Source organism: Electrophorus electricus, chromosome 26 (genome assembly GCF_013358815.1).
Source record: "Electrophorus electricus isolate fEleEle1 chromosome 26, fEleEle1.pri, whole genome shotgun sequence".
Lineage (NCBI taxonomy): Eukaryota > Metazoa > Chordata > Actinopteri > Gymnotiformes > Gymnotidae > Electrophorus > Electrophorus electricus.
In genome coordinates, this window is record NC_049560.1 from 4,352,501 (window position 1) to 4,371,570 (window position 19,070).

The 19,070-nt window shown below is 45.9% G+C and overlaps 1 protein-coding gene across 3 annotated transcripts in view; it reads left to right on the plus strand.

The window, feature by feature from the left end:
* ncanb (neurocan b) overlaps positions 1 to 19,070 on the plus strand; it is an 86,617-nt gene that overhangs the window by 56,645 nt on the left and 10,902 nt on the right. For all 3 annotated transcript variants that reach the window (XM_035523353.1, XM_035523351.1, XM_035523354.1), the window contains one exon: positions 10,273 to 10,386. In XM_035523353.1, the coding sequence (XP_035379246.1) occupies positions 10,273 to 10,386 (114 nt within the window). The remainder of the gene's footprint in view (positions 1 to 10,272; positions 10,387 to 19,070) is intronic.

Sequence of the window (19,070 nt, forward strand, 5' to 3'; positions counted from 1 at the left end):
GAGACCTTATCAATAACAGTGTATAGCACAGGAGAGATCTGATGTATTAATAACAATATATAACACAGAAGAGATCTGATGTATTAATAACAATACATAACACAGGAGAGAACTGATTAATAACAATATATAACACAGTAGAGATCTGATGTATTAATAACAATATATAACACAGGAGAGATCTGATGTATTAATAACAATATATAACACAGGAGAGAACTGATTAATAACAATATATAACACAGTAGAGATCTGATGTATTAATAACAATATATAACACAGGAGAGAACTGATTAATAACAATATATAACACAGTAGAGATCTGATGTATTAATAACAATATATAACACAGGAGAGAACTGATTAATAACAATATATAACACAGTAGAGATCTGATGTATTAATAACAATATATAACACAGGAGAGATCTGATGTATTAATAACAATTTATAACACAGGAGAGAACTGATTAATAACAATGTATAACACAGGAGAGATCTGATGTATTAATAAGGTGTCGTTACCTTCGCCCGCTACCGCTGGTTTATTTTTTGTTGTATTTTGTGTTAAGGGGCATCGAGGTCTCATTGTCATAGACCTCATTATAGGTCTCACCACACAATCAATGCTCATGTTAACTAACAAAGGCCGAAGGGAGACTTGATCTGTCGGACTAGCGTGCATGCCAATAAATGCTGACATCTGTAGCTAACTGATTCACTTGCAAATCACATCTTACAAATTCAAATGCCTTTCTGGGGCATGATTGGTATTTATGGATTCAAATTACATTCTGTTCACATAACCACGTGTATGAATGTTGAGAGTCATTTCAGCTCTTCGGCTTAAATGTATTTTTTTTTTAGGGAGATTTGGATTTATTATTATTCCGGTATCACAGGCAGGTATCAAACATTCCTTTAGGAGATTTTGTAATTAGCTTTCGTCGGCTCTTAGTCAAACTTTCGTGAAGTGATTTTCTGCATGTGTAGTATTAATTACTGCTAATGGCCATGGGGTTCATTGCATATTATTGCAAACCCTTGACCAGATTATTAATGATTTAACACTTGGACATTCCAGCCGATCCATTCATGAAGGAGGAAGGACTGAATAATGATGAACAATATAGATTCAATGCCCTCACTTTCTTTCCTTTCTAGTGTATGCCGCATCATTTTGAAATGAATGCAGAATCAAGCAATATATTTTTCAAACACCAGTCATTTGGCAAGAGGTGTTGGGATCCCTGCATAACCAATACGGCTTGGCAGGTGAAACATCTATGAAGTGGGCTGAGAATGTCCAGACCCACCTGCTTGTCAGTCACAGGGACTAGACTAAGAGACGCATGGGGTTAGGGCTATAGCAGACAGACACTACTGCAGGGCGATGAGGAATGAGACTTAAATCTGGTACGGCTTCTTCCTCTAGTTGGTTTGTTACTTCACAGAGGAAGGGGTACATTAATCTGCAGTCACTATTTATCGAGCTAGGGTCAATGGATCAGCTTTGTTCGAGGGGAATCCGAATGAAGTCGCCAGAGCAATAAATGCAGACGCTGCACATCAGTTTTACGTAGCCTTCAGGGGATGAGAGGTGCTCGTGCACAGCTAATGTGCACCGGCATGGTGCGGGTCAGAGACAAAATCAGACAGGTTATTAGATAGCTTTGTTCATTTGGTTAACTGCGGTAGCCAAAGGCGAAGCGTTCGCCATTCTGAAGATACGGTGAAGACGTAGATGAGCAAAATCTCCTTCCTACTGCCTTCTCGGCCACCCTCTTTGCCCTTCCTTCTCCATTCAGACCCCAAGCGTGGGACATCACAACCTCCTTCACAGTTCTCCACTGCAGTATAATCTCAACTGCACACCCTGAACTTCTGGACTGGATCTTTTTTCAGAATCATCTCTCACCTCGTGCTCCTCGAGTAGTAACTTAATAATTGTTCTCCTGTGAATTGTGTGTTGCCACATATTTCAGTGTGGAGTCAGAAGACTCTCCCAGTAAGATCACCTTTAGCTCTCGTGGTGAGATAGAAACACCTTCGGCACCCTCGCCAGGAAACAAACAAATGCAAAAAGAAGAATATTTCTCAGCTTCTGTGCTTTCCCTGGCCTTCATCCAAGCTACAGCACTGTTTCTCTAACCCTGGTTTCTCACTTTTCGTTTTTGAAACTCCATTCCATCTCTGATTGTTGCTCTCTCAACCCCCCTGCTAGCTCATGCTTATAGGGCTCAGAGGTTGTATGGAAATCGCAGTGCAGTGCAGAGACGGGGTAAAACAGCCCTGTAGCACTCCAAACTTTTTCTTTGGGAAAATTCATTACATTGCCTTCAACAGAGTACCATATACTTTCTCCACCTTTAACCCCCTCCCCTCCCCCCCCACACACACATACACACTTTGCTGATTTCACATGCAGCCAAACTCACAAAACCCTCTGCAGAAACCAGGCTCATGTGCAAGCCAGAGTGCACGGAAGGAAGCAATCCCGGGTCGGGTTTGCACGGACAGTGTCTGGGCCCTAGATGAAGAACTGAAAATAGCATCCCATAGTGTTGTGACGTGTGCGCCGCCTGGCTTCTGTGCATTGACACCCGTACCCATAATCGAGTTTGAAAGATTCATGAAGGCGACCCTATTAATAACTCTGCGGCCCAACCCCTGGGCTTCCAGAGCTGTGGAGCGGGGAGCGTCTCTGCTGGGACTCTGTAGTGGAGAACCTCTGACCACTGCACTTTGGTGCTCTGTAGACAGACGCACTGCAGTGTGTCAGGTGATTGATAGCTACTCAGGCCACACGGGTCTTTATGAGAGGCTGCTCTTTCAGGGCCTCAGATGTACTCAGCACAGGTCATTCCTCACGTGTGTGCTCCCTGTCATGTTTAGAGTTTAGAGTCGTGATCATTGCTAGTTTGCAAATTTGCGCTTGAAGGGATGGAGCCTCCTGCAGCCAAACCCCTTCAGCTGTGTGACTGGGACACTATTTGCCATCAGGGTGCCGTCTAGATCATGTCTCCAAGTCTCCAGATAAACACAGTTTAAATGACAACCAGGGAGCACGGCCTTTTTCACCATAGGATGAAAATATGCTGATACACCCATCTCCATTTAAATGTGCCCTGTCATTCAAATGTGAAAGTCATGTACTAAACATGAGCCAATGCCTTCTGCTTAGATTGAGGTTTGCATAATGTATGTGGGATGTTTTTTTCAGATCTCAGAACAGGTGAACACAGTGTGTCCAGTGGTCAGCGTTGATCCCATCAGACACCATCTCATAGTCATTACAATGGCAGCAGGGTGCCATCAGTTATCCTACGTCTGCCTCGTCTGCCTCCCAGAGACACAGACAGCCACAGCCACAGAGAGCGTGATCTCAGCCCTTCCTGAGACCAAGGGGATGTGACAGAGCGAGAAGAAAGATCACTGAGCATTTACAGGCTCTACCCTCCAGAAAACCAACTCCAAAAAAAAAAATACACAGCTGCACAAGACTGGCACATTTTAACGGAGAAAGTTGGACCTTTTCCCAGCATCCAAAGCTCGGCAGGATAGGACCGAGGGAATAGTGTGTCTGACGTATGACCTGGATGTGGAATACTCCGGTACGCCGTCCAGATCTTTGTGCGGCCGTCATCCCGTAGAAGGATGGGAGGCAACATAAAGCCATGACACGCACTGTACACCTGTAGACAGTGTCAGTAATCCAGCGCCTGTCTCGGCAGCTGCTCATCGGCGCCGTGGTGGTGTGCGTGCGGGTTTCTGCGACCTGCACCGTGCTCCACTCCTAACGAATATCAAGCACTCCTCTCATAGTGAGTGAAAGAGTAAAAAAACAGAGGGATGCAGACAGACTCACTAAAGCCAAATAATGCCCTTAACCTGGATTATAAAAGGGCGAAAGCACCACGCAGCGCCGTGAAATCGTTCCTGTCCTGCTTTACATGACCCTCTCAGCTTAATCCATTTTTCCCCATCGTTGCAGCTATCGTAATTGATTTGGACAGAGGAAGCGAGGAGTGTTTTGACTTCCGCTTTCATAAGTATGCCATTAATAACAGGCGGTAGAGGAGCCTCCTCGGGAGACCTGCTCCACATTACCGGCCCAGTAGCGATTCAGTACCATCTGATAACTGATTTGAAGCACCCCTCAGAATGAAGGCAGGCAGTGATTAGCCTTCTAATGGCTGAGGTGTGATGGGTTCTAGGGGGGCTTTTTCCTCCTTCTCAATAATCAGCAGAAATATTGCACACCTGCGCTTTCCTGTCTGGTACCTCCTGCTTGCTCTCCCAGCCTCTGAGGTCTCCTGTGGAGATGAGATTTCCACCAGCCCCCCAACCAACTACCATGGCTCCCAGCCGGTGCTGCTTAGGCGTCTGCAACAGTAATTAGAAATCGTGTGGAAGATTATGGTTTATGAAATTTAAATGAATGAACATTGTAAATAGATGAACACATTATAATAAAAAATGTTAAGCTATATTTGATACCAGTTTAGTAGCTAGTTGCAGTCTGCACTAGGAGCTGTCAGCGGTGAAATAGATTTTCTGTGCATTTTGAGGGGGTTTTTTTCTGAGTGCTATTTATGTTCAGTTTGTTCCTGAAATTACTCCAGATCCTGCTGCGTTAATGTCTCTTTCTTTAGCTTCATTCCTACCTCTCCCCTCTCCCCCCAACACACACACGGTTCTGTAGCAGTGTTGAGAGCCGGAGGGCTTGACCTCACCACACCACACAGAGGACAGCCAGCCTGACAGAGCCGAGGAGCAGCACTATGAAGTGTTGTGACAAGTCTGCTCATTAGACTCTGCAGTGCGCCACGAGTTGTTGCACTAGGCCCGTCCACAGCCTGGGTCTGTCGAGCTTCATCTAACCTACAGCGTGCGAACGCACCAGTTCTGCACACAGCCATGTACTCACCCAGCAGAGTAGGATATCTTTTAAAGCGCAGTTTCATCTCGCAATGTTTCAGACACACCGAGATTATATTTTGTCAGGTTTTCTGTGATTCGGCGTGAGCAAATAGAGGGAAACCTATGTGGAGTATGTAGGCATTTTAAGGGGAAAAGACATCTAGACATTAGAGGAATTCCTACAAATTTACTGCAACAAAATTCTTGTTGGTGCTATAGATACATCAAAGTCTTAAAGGTTAGCCCATGTACATAGCCTTTTCCCACTGAGAGTCCACATAAATCTCAGCGCTGTCAATAACTGACTGGCTTCTATTGATCAGACATGGGCATGTGGTTCTGAACATTAAGTGATATTAGTCTTTGGTTGTGCCAGAATCCTTCACCTTCCTCCAGCTCTTTAAACTGGAGACATGCCAAAGCCATATTGATGCTCACGAATGTTTGGTCATTTTCATCGTATTCCTTGTGCCGGTCGGCGGGTGGCTATACAGATCTCTGCTGCTAGGACCACATTTGTGGCTTTTTCACTCTCAGTTCACCTCTTGGCCAGCGTGGTGGGACGTGGCCCCCTCGCTCGCGTTCCCCAGGCTCCGCTAAACCTGTTTGATCTCATAAAGCAGCGGTGTTTACTGACATGGGTTCCTTCCTCAGTGCGTCGTGTTATGCGTCTGAGCTCCGAGGCCAGCAGCAGCAGGCTGGGGTAGGGAGCTCCGGAAAATCACCTGGTTGTGTATGTTTAACTCTTCATCCTGCCGTGGAAGCTTATTTATTGCCTCTGGTTCGCTGGGGAACGTTCGGAGCTGGGATTCATTTGCCAGCATTTGTTTTGAGCAAGGCGAAGCCTGAGAGGAATGGAAACGTCTCTCACACTCAGGCACAAATGTTTATCCCTTCATTTCCCTCCCCCACAGCTCCCTTCCCACGACAGTCCCACTCCCGGCTACAATCCATAAAACACTTCGCAGTGAAACAGCTGTCCTGAGCCTGCCGACGCAATTACGCCGAAGACGGTGCGCAGCAGTGGCTCACGCTCGTCACCGCCGAAAGACCTCAATTTATCCTTCAAATGTCGAACAGTAAGAGAAAGCAATGTGGCAGAACTCACTGAATTGCAGGACACTGTCAGAACGCCATCGATACTGACGACGGTAGTCTCAGCCCTCAGAGGAAGCGTTGGTATGTCTGTGGCACTCTAGACAACTCTTTGTGGATGAGGCACTATTAGAGAGATGAAGCCAGAGCAGTGGCCAGTCCAGCTGCTCCAGGGCAGGATTGCTCAGCTTCATGCCAAAGGACCCCCGTCCAGGGGGTCATTATGGATTATAGTTTTTGATTAAGCATATTATGAATAAGGTTCTATGACAGTGAAGATTTGCGCTGTTGCTGACTGAGTCATTATGAGTGCCCTGTGTCTAAACTTTATGCAGATAGCACAAGTATTCAGGTTTCGAGAGTAAACACTGTCATTTCACGTTTTGAGTTCAATAATGAAAGTTTATAAAGAGAATATAAATGCTCAGATGAAAAGCAGAATCTTAAATCTAAAACTTCACTTGCAAAGTGCATTTACATCCCAAGAGGGTTTTTTTTTTTTTTTAGCTGGGGCACATCAAATCAGCGCTGGGTCCTAAAGGCAGACTCTATTGTCCTTTTTTAAGATGGAGGCATTTTGATGGCTCTTAATGTCTGTGCGAGAGTGCTGACAGCCATGGGGAGACAGGGGCATGGAGGAGCCCCAGACAGCGGACGCACCATGTGCACACTCTGTCTGCTGCTGTCACAAACGTTTACATTTTTAATCATTAACGTTTGAACCTGCCAGCAGTGGATGATGGAATATCATCCAAGGGAACTTTCTGTACGCTTTCACTGAAAGTCCTTGGCCGCTGTATTGATCTATTTTTTCCCTTTTATTTTAGGTCGTTATTAGATTTCACCACGTGGACTCTGGGCCCAGAGGAAAGCCTGCACGGATCCACAGCCGTGAAATTGTTGATTGCATTTGAGGTCTCATTTATTAGAGCTGGGGTGGGGGGTGGGGGGGGGCTGTTTACATTTTATTTGGCCCCTCGTTTACAAATGCCTTGGCAGCCAGCGAAATTGAAAGCATAAATCTGACCAGTCTAAAATGACCCCCACCCCCCTCGGGCCCCCAGGTCTACGCAAGACATTGAAGAGTGTAGCCCTGCATGAAGAGTCGATGCCAGGCCGATGACCTCTCAGACATGCTTGAGTGGACAAAGCAGCCTAGGCAGAGTGCCGCCTTATGCAGGGTCTGGAGGTGTTTGCAGCCTATGCACTGGCCCAGTTCACCTGCTGATGCACGGGCCACTCCCAGGCTATCCTAGGGAGCTGGCCAATAGTGCCATCACCCTGTAGGACCATCTGTCCTGCTCAGGTCCTGCCTGCACACTCCTGCTCAGGACAGCTGCAAGCTTTGCCAGAGAATTGAAGCACTCAAAAAGGTGAATTATGTGTTAGATTAATATAAGAAGTATTTTTATTGTCATGTCCATAGAGTTTTCCTGGTTTGTGATTATACATGGGACATGGACAACAATTACAATGTGACCAACAGTAAAGCAGGGCAATAGTCAATAGTTAATAGGGATATTAATTAGTAAACAGTACAAATATACATTAAATATTAATGGGCAACAGATAATAAACAGTGCAAATGGGTCATTTAAGTCAAAGTTAAATAAATGAAGGCAGTTCAGTCTTTAAAGTGACACTGTAGTTAGGGTTAGGGTTTAATGGTGAGTTCAGGAAAAAAGGCATGTCAAGAATCCTAATGGTTTGGAGGTCAGAATTGTCGTTTGTGCTGATGCTACTGGCCTGGACACTCACAAGATGGCAGCAGTGTGAACAGGTCCTGGCTGAGGTGTGTGAGACCCCTGGTGACCCTGTTCACCCTCCTCCTGGAGTGTTTCCTAAAGACATCGTTGATGTGCTGGGCAGAAGTCTCCCCTCTCCAGGTGGCTGATGGAGCATCAGATCATGACCCTGCAGTTAAGAACTGTTTTCCGCAGTGGCTCTGTGAAAGCTGCAGATGCTTCTAGCAGACTAGCAAACTCTGCTTAGTCTGCTTAAAAAGTGGCTGCACTAATGTGCCTTTCTCGCTAGGGAAGTAGGCTTTGTGGACCAGATGAGGCAAGTCCCATTTTGAGGTAGGAACCCTCCAACCTGCTGATAATGAGCTATCCTCTTTTTCCTGAAGCTAGAAACTGTTTTGGGTTTTTGGTTTTGGTTTTGTCAACACAGAGGGCTCGGCTGTGATCCCTCCACCAGACTGCGAACATTTTGAGCTCTAGGAGCTAATTCCTTCTGTTGGGATATTGGCTCGCAGAGCGGCAATGTTGCTGGAAAATGTGGTGACATATTTGTGGCTGTGTGTAGCCTCGTTGGGGCTGTGTGTAGCCTCGTTGGGGCTGTGTGTAGCCTCACTGCCACAGGAGGCAGTGGAGCATGCTGGTCAGAGGAACCCCGGCCCTGCTGGACTTTTCCAACGCCAGTGTACTGCCAGAGGTTCCCTGGGAAGCCCAGAATTCACTTGCAGAGTTTGATGATAAGCCTCGGTGTGCAATTATGATTAAACATAATATTGTGTATAGTGACATACCCATATCTGAAAATCATAGTTGTTAGATCATAGTATGAAGACTGGTCAGGTCACACAGCAGTTAGCAGAGACCTGCAGATTGACTGTGTAATCCCTCCTCTGTGATCCATGGACAGCCCGTGTAGACATGCTAAACCTCTCCCTGCGTGAAATCATTGGGCTCTTTGACTCTGTGATGTCTTGTGCCGCTGCAGGGGGAGGTCTGCTTTCATCCCAGCACGTTTCTCTACACGGTTAAAAAAAACTCATTAGTCCAGCCATAGGAGATTAAAACTTAAGGCAGCGAGGAGATACGATCCAGTTTCCACCACTCCCTCCTACCCGCAGCCCCGAGATGCCTCCACGTGGTGTGTACACCAGCTGTGCCCTAATTGATTTTGTCCTGCGGCATGAGATCAGCAAGAAAAGCGTGGTTACATCCAAGCAGACCTTTGAACCCGTGCGCGCGCGCGCGTGTGTGTGTGTGTGTGTGTGTGTGTGTGTGTGTGTGTCTATGCTTGTTCGTGTATGTGTTTGTATGTATCTGCACTTGGGGACATGTATTCATATGTGTGTATGCTTCGACTTATGCGACCTCTTTGTGTGTGTGTGCGTGTGTGTGTGTGTGTGTGCGTGTGTGCGTGCATGTGTGTGTGTGTGTGTGTGCGTGTGTGTGTGTGTGTGCGTGTGTGCGCACGCGTGTGTGTGTCTATGCATGTTTGTGTATGTGTTTATATGTATCTGCACTTGTGGACATGCATTCATATGTGTGTATGCTTCGACTTATGCAACTATATGTGTGTGTGTGGAAAATGATGAGACCCCAGTGGTCCTTCTGTGTTGGAGCAGTGTGCACCTCAGGCTTTTACAGAATATATATTTTTAGGTGTACCATATGTTGTATTAGCAAATTCCAATAAGTGCCATCAGTCATTTGCTCTGCTGGTCCTCAGACTGCCCCGTTTATGGGTTTAATGAACCTAATTAATCCTACCATCTCCATTGGTTAAGTATCACACAATAGTAGATATACTGATTTATGATAAATGAAGGAGACAGCCTAAGTGCTCTAAAGTGTGAGGCTTCCTGAAGCAAATACATGAGCTGGTACTCTGTTACTCCTTGTCATATTACAGGTAGTCATGTTGGCATTGGTCCAGTCTCTGCCTGAGCAGAGTGGCAAGCAAACCACAAAGTGCTACTGTAACGTTAGCTGCTGAAAGTTATTACAGCAAGCACAAGGCATTAAGCCTTGTTAGAGCGTAGCTTAATGTAAAGTCTTCTGGGAAATCACAGATGTGCCTCGTTTTTTTTTTACTGAGAATTACCAGAAATCCGTAATACATTTCTTTCCTCCGTGTGATTGCCTGACGTCATGTCTACAGATAGTGGTGCAAGGTCATTCTTTTACAAGTTCACACTAGTTCCACTAATAATTTCACACAGATGCTTTATGACTTCTAGAATTTTCTTCCTCTGTAGCTCAGCTATGTATATATTTTAACAGTGACCAAATCTGTTTATTTCTGTCAAAATAAATAAAAAGTGCAAAATGATGAAGGAGTGTCCAAAGAAGACACTGTGGTTGTGTTGTTCATGCAGGCTGAGGGTGGGTGTGGGTGGGATTCCATTCAGCACAGCTAACAGTAATTGCCCTGCCATTTGAGAAGCATAACCGTGTGATTTCCTGACCTGGAGAATTGAACAAGCTTGAAAGCTTCTCTTCTCTTGCTTTGTCCACTCAGACATCGATGAATGTCAGTCAAATCCATGCCAGAACGGTGGCACCTGCATCGATGAAGTCAACTCCTTTGTCTGCCTGTGTCTACCCAGCTATGGTGGAGCCAAATGTGAGAAAGGTAACTGTCCATCAATCTCTCTTACACACCCATGCACCCAAAGGTTCGCAAACAAGGTTATGTTCATCTGATATAGAAAATACAGAATATATACTTATTAGGCTGCTATAGTTCTTCCACTACAAGGTTTCAGTGGCCTATTGCTTATTGGAGTTGTAACTTCCAGTGTTCCAATGTCCAAAACAACTACACTTATTATTTGTCCTAATGCTTTTAAGTATATTTCTGAACATGTCAAACTGGGCCAAAAAGTTGGACTTGACCTGCTTTAGTTAGAAAACATCTGGTATGCAGTTTCTGCAGAAGCTCTGCTAAGGCCATTTGCTCTGAGTGGAAGTCAGATTGCTGTAGTCCTCTAATGTAAAGGTGTAAAGGACCACACCAGATGTTGGCTGACTCGATGAATGTCGATTTGTAGCTGCACTATAACAAATATGTTACTGCATGTTTCATCTCTATGTGAAATCCACTGAAATCTTCTGGCAGCTTATTCCATTATTGGAAATGTTCTCCTGTGACCCTACAGCCAAGCATTGAGGTCTCAGCCAATTTGATGATCAGTCGCCTGTTGAGGGCAAGAGAGGGACAGAGAACTAGATAAGGGGAAAGAGAGAGAGAGAGAGAGAGAGAGAGAGAGAGAGAGAGAGAGGGAGAGAGGGAGAGAGGGAGAGGGAGATGAAGAACGAGAGCAAAGGTAAGAAAGGAACAATGAACTGATCTGGAGTGACGCATACCCACCCCCTAGTCAGGCACCCACGCAGCTCACACAGTCACACACACACACACAGAGAACACACACAGAGAACACACACAGAGAACACACACGGAGAACACACACAGAAAACATACACAGAGAACACACATGGAGAACACACACCGAAAATATATACAAAGAACATACACAGAGAACACAGACAGGGAACATTCACAGAGAATATACACAGAGAGGACACAAACAGAGAATATTCACAGAGAATATACACAGAGAATGCACACCAACACCACACACAGAGAACACACACTGACAACACACACAGAGAACGCACAACGAAAACACACACAGAACGCACCCCAGAAACACACATAGAGAACACACACCAAGAACACACACCGAAAAGATACACATAGAACATACACAGAGAAAACACATGGAGGACACACACACAGACAACACACAGAGAACACACACAGAGAAACACAGAGAACACACAGAGAGCACACAGAGAGCACACAGAGAACACATACAGAGAACACAGAGAACACATACAGAGAACACACAGAGAACACACACAGAGAACACACACAGAGAACACATACAGAGAATACACAGAGAGCACACAGAGAGCACACAGAGAGCACACAGAGAACACACAGAGAACACACACAGAGAACACACATGGAGTAGAGGAGGAGGAAGTCCTCCTGCCTCCTACACACACATGCTTTATTTCTGTAAGGTGGAGCAGAATGGAGCCTGCTGAGTGGCGGGCCAGAGTAGGCCCTCAGCTGCCCCCCTCCACCTACCGCCCACCAGACGTGCCCCACCCGCCCACCTCCCCTCAACGTCCGTGATAAAGCTGTGGAAGAGAAGCAGCAGACCTGTTTGTACAATGTACAGCCTTGATTTAGACTTTCAGTATCCAAATGCATGTATTGTTATGTCCCAAAGCATTTAGTGTTTAATTCCTGTTTCCTCATAATACAGCAAAGTACTTTCACAGATCTCATCACAGCTGTTTATACATAAACATTTCTGTATAAATGTACTGTGATTGGTAAAGCCACAAATGTTCTAATTAAAATGAAATTCCTGTTATTGCTAAATTGCTAATTGATCATGAGATCAGTCGTGACCTAACTGCTGAGCCCACAGTTCTTGGGTAGAACCATAGCGCAGTGTTTGATTTTGAATGCAGACAGAGTAGCATATTTGAATTAAAGCTGTAGAGTAACAAATCGTCTGTGGCTCTGCGTGATCTGTGTTAAATACACAGTGATCAAAGAAGCGCCTGTTCCAGGGACAGGTTGATATGTTCAGTCCTTCACTCGTCTCCTTTGTAATATGAGTCAAAGCTTGCCTGGTGTCAGCCACATGGCAGCAGACCTTTGAAGCTTTGCCTCCTTCAACAAGACCTTCCAGTTTCCATGGAGACCAGAGTCAATAAGTTTTCCCCTTTGCCAAACTTGTCAAGTGACCGCGAGTGTGCTAGAAGGCTCACTCGTGCCCAGCTGCCAGCTCAGGTGTAACGTTGCACTAATTACAGAACTGTGGGAAACTGCGTTTTGCCCTCGCAGCTGTACAGGCCCTCACACTCCCTCCCACCAGAGATGAGCTGTGACCCCATGATCTCACGTGATCTCATGCATTTAAAAACCCGCTCAGAGTGGTCCAAATTTTCTTAAATTCTTTTGTATGAGGAAAATTGATCCATGGGGTTTTAGTGTGTCTGATTGTTCACGGGCAACATCCTCACTGTTCTTCTTGAAATCAATCTCCCTCTCTCTCTCCCTCTCTCTCTCTCCCTCTCTCTTTCGCTCTCTCGATCTCTCTCTGCCTCTCTCTGCCTCTCTCTGCCTATCTGTTTTTAAAATTTATTTATTTTAAAGTAAACAGCCAGAAGGAGAAATCTTTTCACCCTTTTGACTCAAAAGCTTTTGGCTCCCTGCTGTGCATACTTTAGCGTACCATCTCCTCTAGCAGCTTAAAGAGCACCTGGCCCTTCCTGTCCAGCTGGGGCGAGTGATAACCGCCAGCTCCTCCCAGCCAGGCTAATCGCCACAGCTTGAGTTGGATGTGTTCAGAACGGAGCAGAAAGGCGAGACAGAGCGTGGAGTCTCCTGCAGATGCTCCTTGAGGAGTGAGGCGTTCACATACTGAATGAGACTCAGGACACTGTAGTTAATTGATCCCACGACTATCAGACTAATGTGTTTTAAAGCTGCTTGTGTCAGAGGACGAGACGCAGGGGCGTTTGTTAATTTTATGTCTCTCGCTTTCTCTCTCTTGTGTGCTGCGCATATATAATTGCACATCAAATAACACATAACCAGGACCCTGGACCTAGTCTGTGTATAAAAGGTTTACTCTGGTAATATAATCTCAACAGAAAAAAAAAATATTTCAAGTAAGATGTGGCCTGACCTGTGGTGGTGGCTTGATAGTGAATGATCTCATATTCATAACTGCAAGGTCACAGGATCAAATCTATTCATGTTCCTGAAATATCAGACCCCCACAGGGTATAGTTATAGAGGTCTTCCATTTGGTCACTGTACCCATTAGCAAGGCCTGTCTTCAGATTATAATTTTAAAAAATGAACATTTCAGATCAGGGTTTGGTCAGATAGAACTATTCCTTAGTATTTCTTTACAGAGGTTTCGTTGCTGTGTTCTACCCCCAATAACAAATCCTGAAGGGCTTAAAACCCCCAAATGATTACACCCAAAGTAAAGCTTTCCTCTAAGAGTCAATTTGTGTGGTGGAGGTTTATTTGTCTGGCCCTGTGCCGAAGTGTCTGATGTTTGTTGACTTTCAACTTAGCAGGAATTTCAGTGCTATGGTCAAGTGCATTTGCAGAGCAGTTTGTTGACACATTACACATTAGCCAGTGCAACTGTGGCTCACTGAATTTTAAATGAGGTTATGTAGTGACCTATCCTCCTGAGAGAATAAAAACACTTCACTACTTACAGTGCTAATGCCTTATCAGCACACCCAGTGATTGCATCCTGGGGCTTCCAGTTTCATCAAATTACTTGGAAGACCATTTGTTGTTAATTAAAATTGATTGTATCTAACATGTTTCTGGGGCTTTGTCATGAAGCACTGAGTGGCAGTATCCCTGTACCTACCAGCATGCATCGCCTTTGTCAGAGCGGATTTCTTTAAGGAACAGTTGATTGAGTGACAGATAAATGGGGACGTAGGAGTGGAGGCTGTCCGAGTAATAGGCTCTGAGCTGAGCAGAGGCCCAGACTTGCTACTAGCTGAGACAGACAGGGGAGATGGAGCTCCAGAACTCAAAACAAATTCCCATCCTCTGGGGTAATTAGATACCATTGGCACTAATGAAGATATCTTAATTGTAATAACACATCCAGAGGCGGACATGGTAGGGGTCTCTAAGTAGAAGCGGCTTGTGTGAGTGGGCTGTTGGCATGCTAACCACTGTTTTATCGCTCGTCCACAGCATCCTGCATGTGTAGGTTTTGTTTCCACATGTTTTACAGCAGCGAAATCTTTTCCCCCCTAACTGAGTCTGTGGGCAATGAGTACTGTGAAGTTGCACCAAAAGCTTCCCGTCTGCATTCTGGAGCTTTATCTTCACCGAGTTCGCTCGGGGGAAAAATTCACCTCTTACCAGAGCCACCGCTGCCAAGCTTTCTACTGGTGGCACCCAATCAAGGTTGAGTTCCAGCAAAAATTGACTGTTGATGGGAAAGTGGGAGTGTATGTGTGTGTGTGTGTGTGTGTGTGTGTGTGTGTGTGCGGGGGTGGGTACTGCAGAGAGCTGTGTTTGGCTGTCAGACCAGCAGCTGGGGGAGGAGGGACCCTGGAACCTGAGCTGGCAACAGAAACGTGATCTTCACAGTCAAGCAGCGTCAGGCGGCGTGTTGGTGTGAGTGCTACTATCTGACCTATTCTGCCTGCACTGCATGATTTGGGAAACTACTCCAAGATCTGCGTTGCAGCACCGAATGCCCCCGGCACTGCACCACTACCACCAGCAACCCCACCCTACTCTCGACTCCGTATTCAGGCTGGCTAACGCTGAGCTCTGAGCCCAGACCCCCTGTAATGGGTTCCCTTGCCGACTGGCCGTAATTGTTCTCTCTGTAAACGGAGTTGCCTGCCACTGCTGCACTTTTCTGTGTGAACACACAGCGGCCCAAGTCTGTGAGCTCGTGTCTGCCTCGAGTGCCAGCCCAACAGACCAGAGGCTACAGACACGCATCTCATTTCCACCCCCCAAAATCCTTACTCTAACATATGCTCTTTTTCTCTCTCATTCTCTCTTTCTCTCTTTCTCATCTTCTTCATCACATCTTGCTCTGGTCTTTATTTATTGCTGTTAGACAATGGGCAAATGGCCTATTACATTTTGGAGCAGTGTTTATTGTTCTAACATTGACTCAGGCATGCTGTCTACATCATGTCTGCATCATGTCTACATCATGTCTGCATCATGTCTGCATCATGTCTACATCATGTCTACATCATGTCTGCATCATGTCTACATCATGTCTGCATCATGTCTACATCATGTCTACATCATGTCTGCATCATGTCTGCATCATGTCTGCATCATGTCTAGATCATGTCTGCATCATGTCTACATCATGTCTACATCATGTCTGCATCATGTCTGCATCATGTCTAGATCATGTTTGCATCATGTCTACATGATGTTTGCATCATGTCTACATCATGTCTGCATCATGTCTGCATCATGTCTACATCATGTCTACATCATGTTTGCATCATGTCTACATCATGTCTAGATCATGTCTGCATCATGTCTACATCATGTCTGCATCATGTCTGCATCATGTCTAGATCATGTTTGCATCATGTCTACATGATGTTTGCATCATGTCTACATCATGTCTACATCATGTCTGCATCATGTCTGCATCATGTCTACATCATGTCTACATCATGTCTGCATCATGTCTACATCATGTCTACATCATGTCTGCATCATGTCTGCATCATGTCTAGATCATGTTTGCATCATGTCTACATCATGTCTGCATCATGTCTGCATCATGTCTGCATCATGTCTAGATCATGTCTGCATCATGTCTGCATCATGTCTGCATCATGTCTAGATCATGTTTGCATCATGTCTACATGATGTTTGCATCATGTCTACATCATGTCTGCATCATGTCTGCATCATGTCTACATCATGTCTACATCATGTTTGCATCATGTCTACATCATGTCTACATCATGTCTGCATCATGTCTGCATCATGTCTACATCATGTCTACATCATGTCTGCATCATGTCTAGATCATGTTTACATGTCTACATCATATCTAGACAGAGAGGCAAAAGCTGCCTCACACATTAATACAGCACAGTACTAGATCAGGCTCTCATCCAACTGCACTTGCGCTAATGACTCATCTATTTTTGCTTATATATTTTTAAAAACTTTTTTATTACTTTTTTTTTTTTGCAAAAAGAAAAAAAGCATGTTTGGAGTGTCTCCTCATAAATGGCAATGTGCCTCACGTCTTCAAAAACAAGCGTGTCATTAGATGACACGCCCTGAAAAGTCCTCCATACCGCCCTCCTCCCTGCAGCCTACATCATCCGCACAGCGCTAAAGTACCACCTCGTGATGGGGATAAACGAGCCAGCCGCTCAGACGCAAGCATTTGCCCTTTTCACTTCCAGCAGCTTCTCATTCAGACAGGCGAATATTAATCGCAGGACATCCTAAAGGCAGTCGGCGTGCTTCAGAGCAGCACTGGATAAACTTTACAAATCAGAATGGGGTTCTTGTCTGCCATCCAGCCTTTGATGGATGTCAACAAAAAAAGGGGGTGGAAGGGCGTTTCTCAAACCGCGCCAAAGCCCACTGTCCGTTTGGATGGCTCCCAGCCGCCATTCTCACTTTTGTGCCGAGACGCAGCTTTGCGAATACAGCGTGGCACAGTGGATGTTTAACTGGAGGCGTTAGACAGTAACACTGTCCTTCATGATGGCTGCAGGCTCTGTGCTGGCAGGCGGTGGTGGGAGGCCCCTTCCCACTGGCTGCCACTCCCGTGGAACGCCCCGCGGTAGAGTGGCAGGTAGCTGGGTGTTTAATTGCTGACCATTACTCACCCCCTAACCCCCAGACCTCCGTTTCCCAGAGGTCCTGCGTTCGGGGAAGGAGTCAGCATGTGCCCGCGGTAGCCCGCGAAGCCGCCAGTGCAGATAACGGGCCGGGCTCCACTGGAGCGAGCTGATTTGGACGCACTCCCACGGTACCACAATATACCAACCGCTGACGGCTCAAACTGTTTCCAATGGGCTGGAGAAGAGAAGGGGATACCTGCACCACTGCTTAAGAGTCAGAGCCGTAACGTGGAGCCAAGCTGCCTACTTATGACACTGGAGCAGCGGTCCGTGTCACCACGGACCTCGGAGGATGTCTCAGTTCTGGAGTGCGGTAGATTGGGCACTGGCAGCACGCTCAATCCAAGCGGTTTTGGGTACAAACCTGGGTAGCTTTCCAGCAGGGAACATGGTGTTTGTGTTTTGTTTCAGTGGAGCAGTGTTTGGAAGAGAGAATACAGCCTGTGTTTCTCACCTCGCCCACGGTAACAGAGCTGCCAGTCTCTTCCCTGCCATGTCACTAGAGAAGCATTTGAATGCAAAAACTTGGATACAGAATGGAATGTCTATACCTCTGTGCTTGTGCGTGCGTGCGTGCGTGCGTGTGTGTGTGTGTGTGTGTGTGTGTGTGTGTGTGTGTGTGTGAGCATGTATATGGTTTTTTTGGGTTTGTGTTTGGGTATGTGGGTGTTTGTGTTTTGCTCTCTGAGAATCCCATCATATGGCAAAGATTCCAAAATAATTTTGTAGTTATTTTTGCATGCTCAGTTTGATAATGGACTTAGGAATTTATGCTTATTTACATTTCTTCCCATTTTAAATCTTTTTGTTTTAATTACACTGAAGAGAAATCTGATGTTGTTCATATCCTGTAAGCGGCGATATAAAAGAGAGAGTGTGCGGGTGAAAGAGAGAGTGTGCGGGTGAAAGATGAGGGATGACAGACACTGACAGGAGCAGGAGAGGATCAGCCTGCTACACGTCACACGTGGGCTGCAGAAAAGGTCATCAGAGGTGTTCAAACAGCAGACCCCAAACATACACCCCCAAACACACACCTTTTACATTGATGTGTTTCAGCTCACCACACCCCTCCTCTCTTCATCCTGGGACTTTGTGTGTGTGAATGCTAAGCACAGTCCCACGTAGCCCAGTCTGCATTGGCCAATTTGTTGGTGACACTTTAGATTTCCCAAGAGACAAGGGAGGGGTGGATTTGTGGAGGGGTGAACAATGCACTGAGCCTCGCAAAAGTAGCTGGCCAGGGTGCTGATATGGGCTTAAAACCTCCCTGCACACAGCCTGTCTAATACACATACACACACATACACATATGCACATACACACACATACACAAACACATAAGAGGGTGCAGATTTCCTTTTTTGCCCAGATGTTGCGATACCCCAGAGAGTGGGGATAGACTGTTGGGACAGGGATGTGTCAGAGCTTAATTAGGTGTTGGGCTCAGCAGTGGAAGACATTCCTCTGGACGGCTGTCTTTTCTACTAATGCTAAGCTGCTCCTCACTCAGAGCGCACAGCAGACAAGGATTAGAGAGAACCAGAGCACTGAGACCCAGCAGAGGAAATGAAACAGTCAGACATGTCTCTGTAGGGGGGGCTGAAGCTGGGCTTACAATTGAGCTGGCGTATGTGTGTATGACAGTGGATTACTCACTGTGTATGTGCGTGTGTGTGTGTGAGGGGGGGGTGTTTATGTGTGTTTGTGTGTGTGTGTATGAGAGCAAGAGAGAGAGAGAGAGAGAGAGAGAGACCAAGGGGGAGAGAGAAATAGAAGAGCAGGGAGGCAGATTTATTGACTTTTCATTGGATGTCAATGGACTGA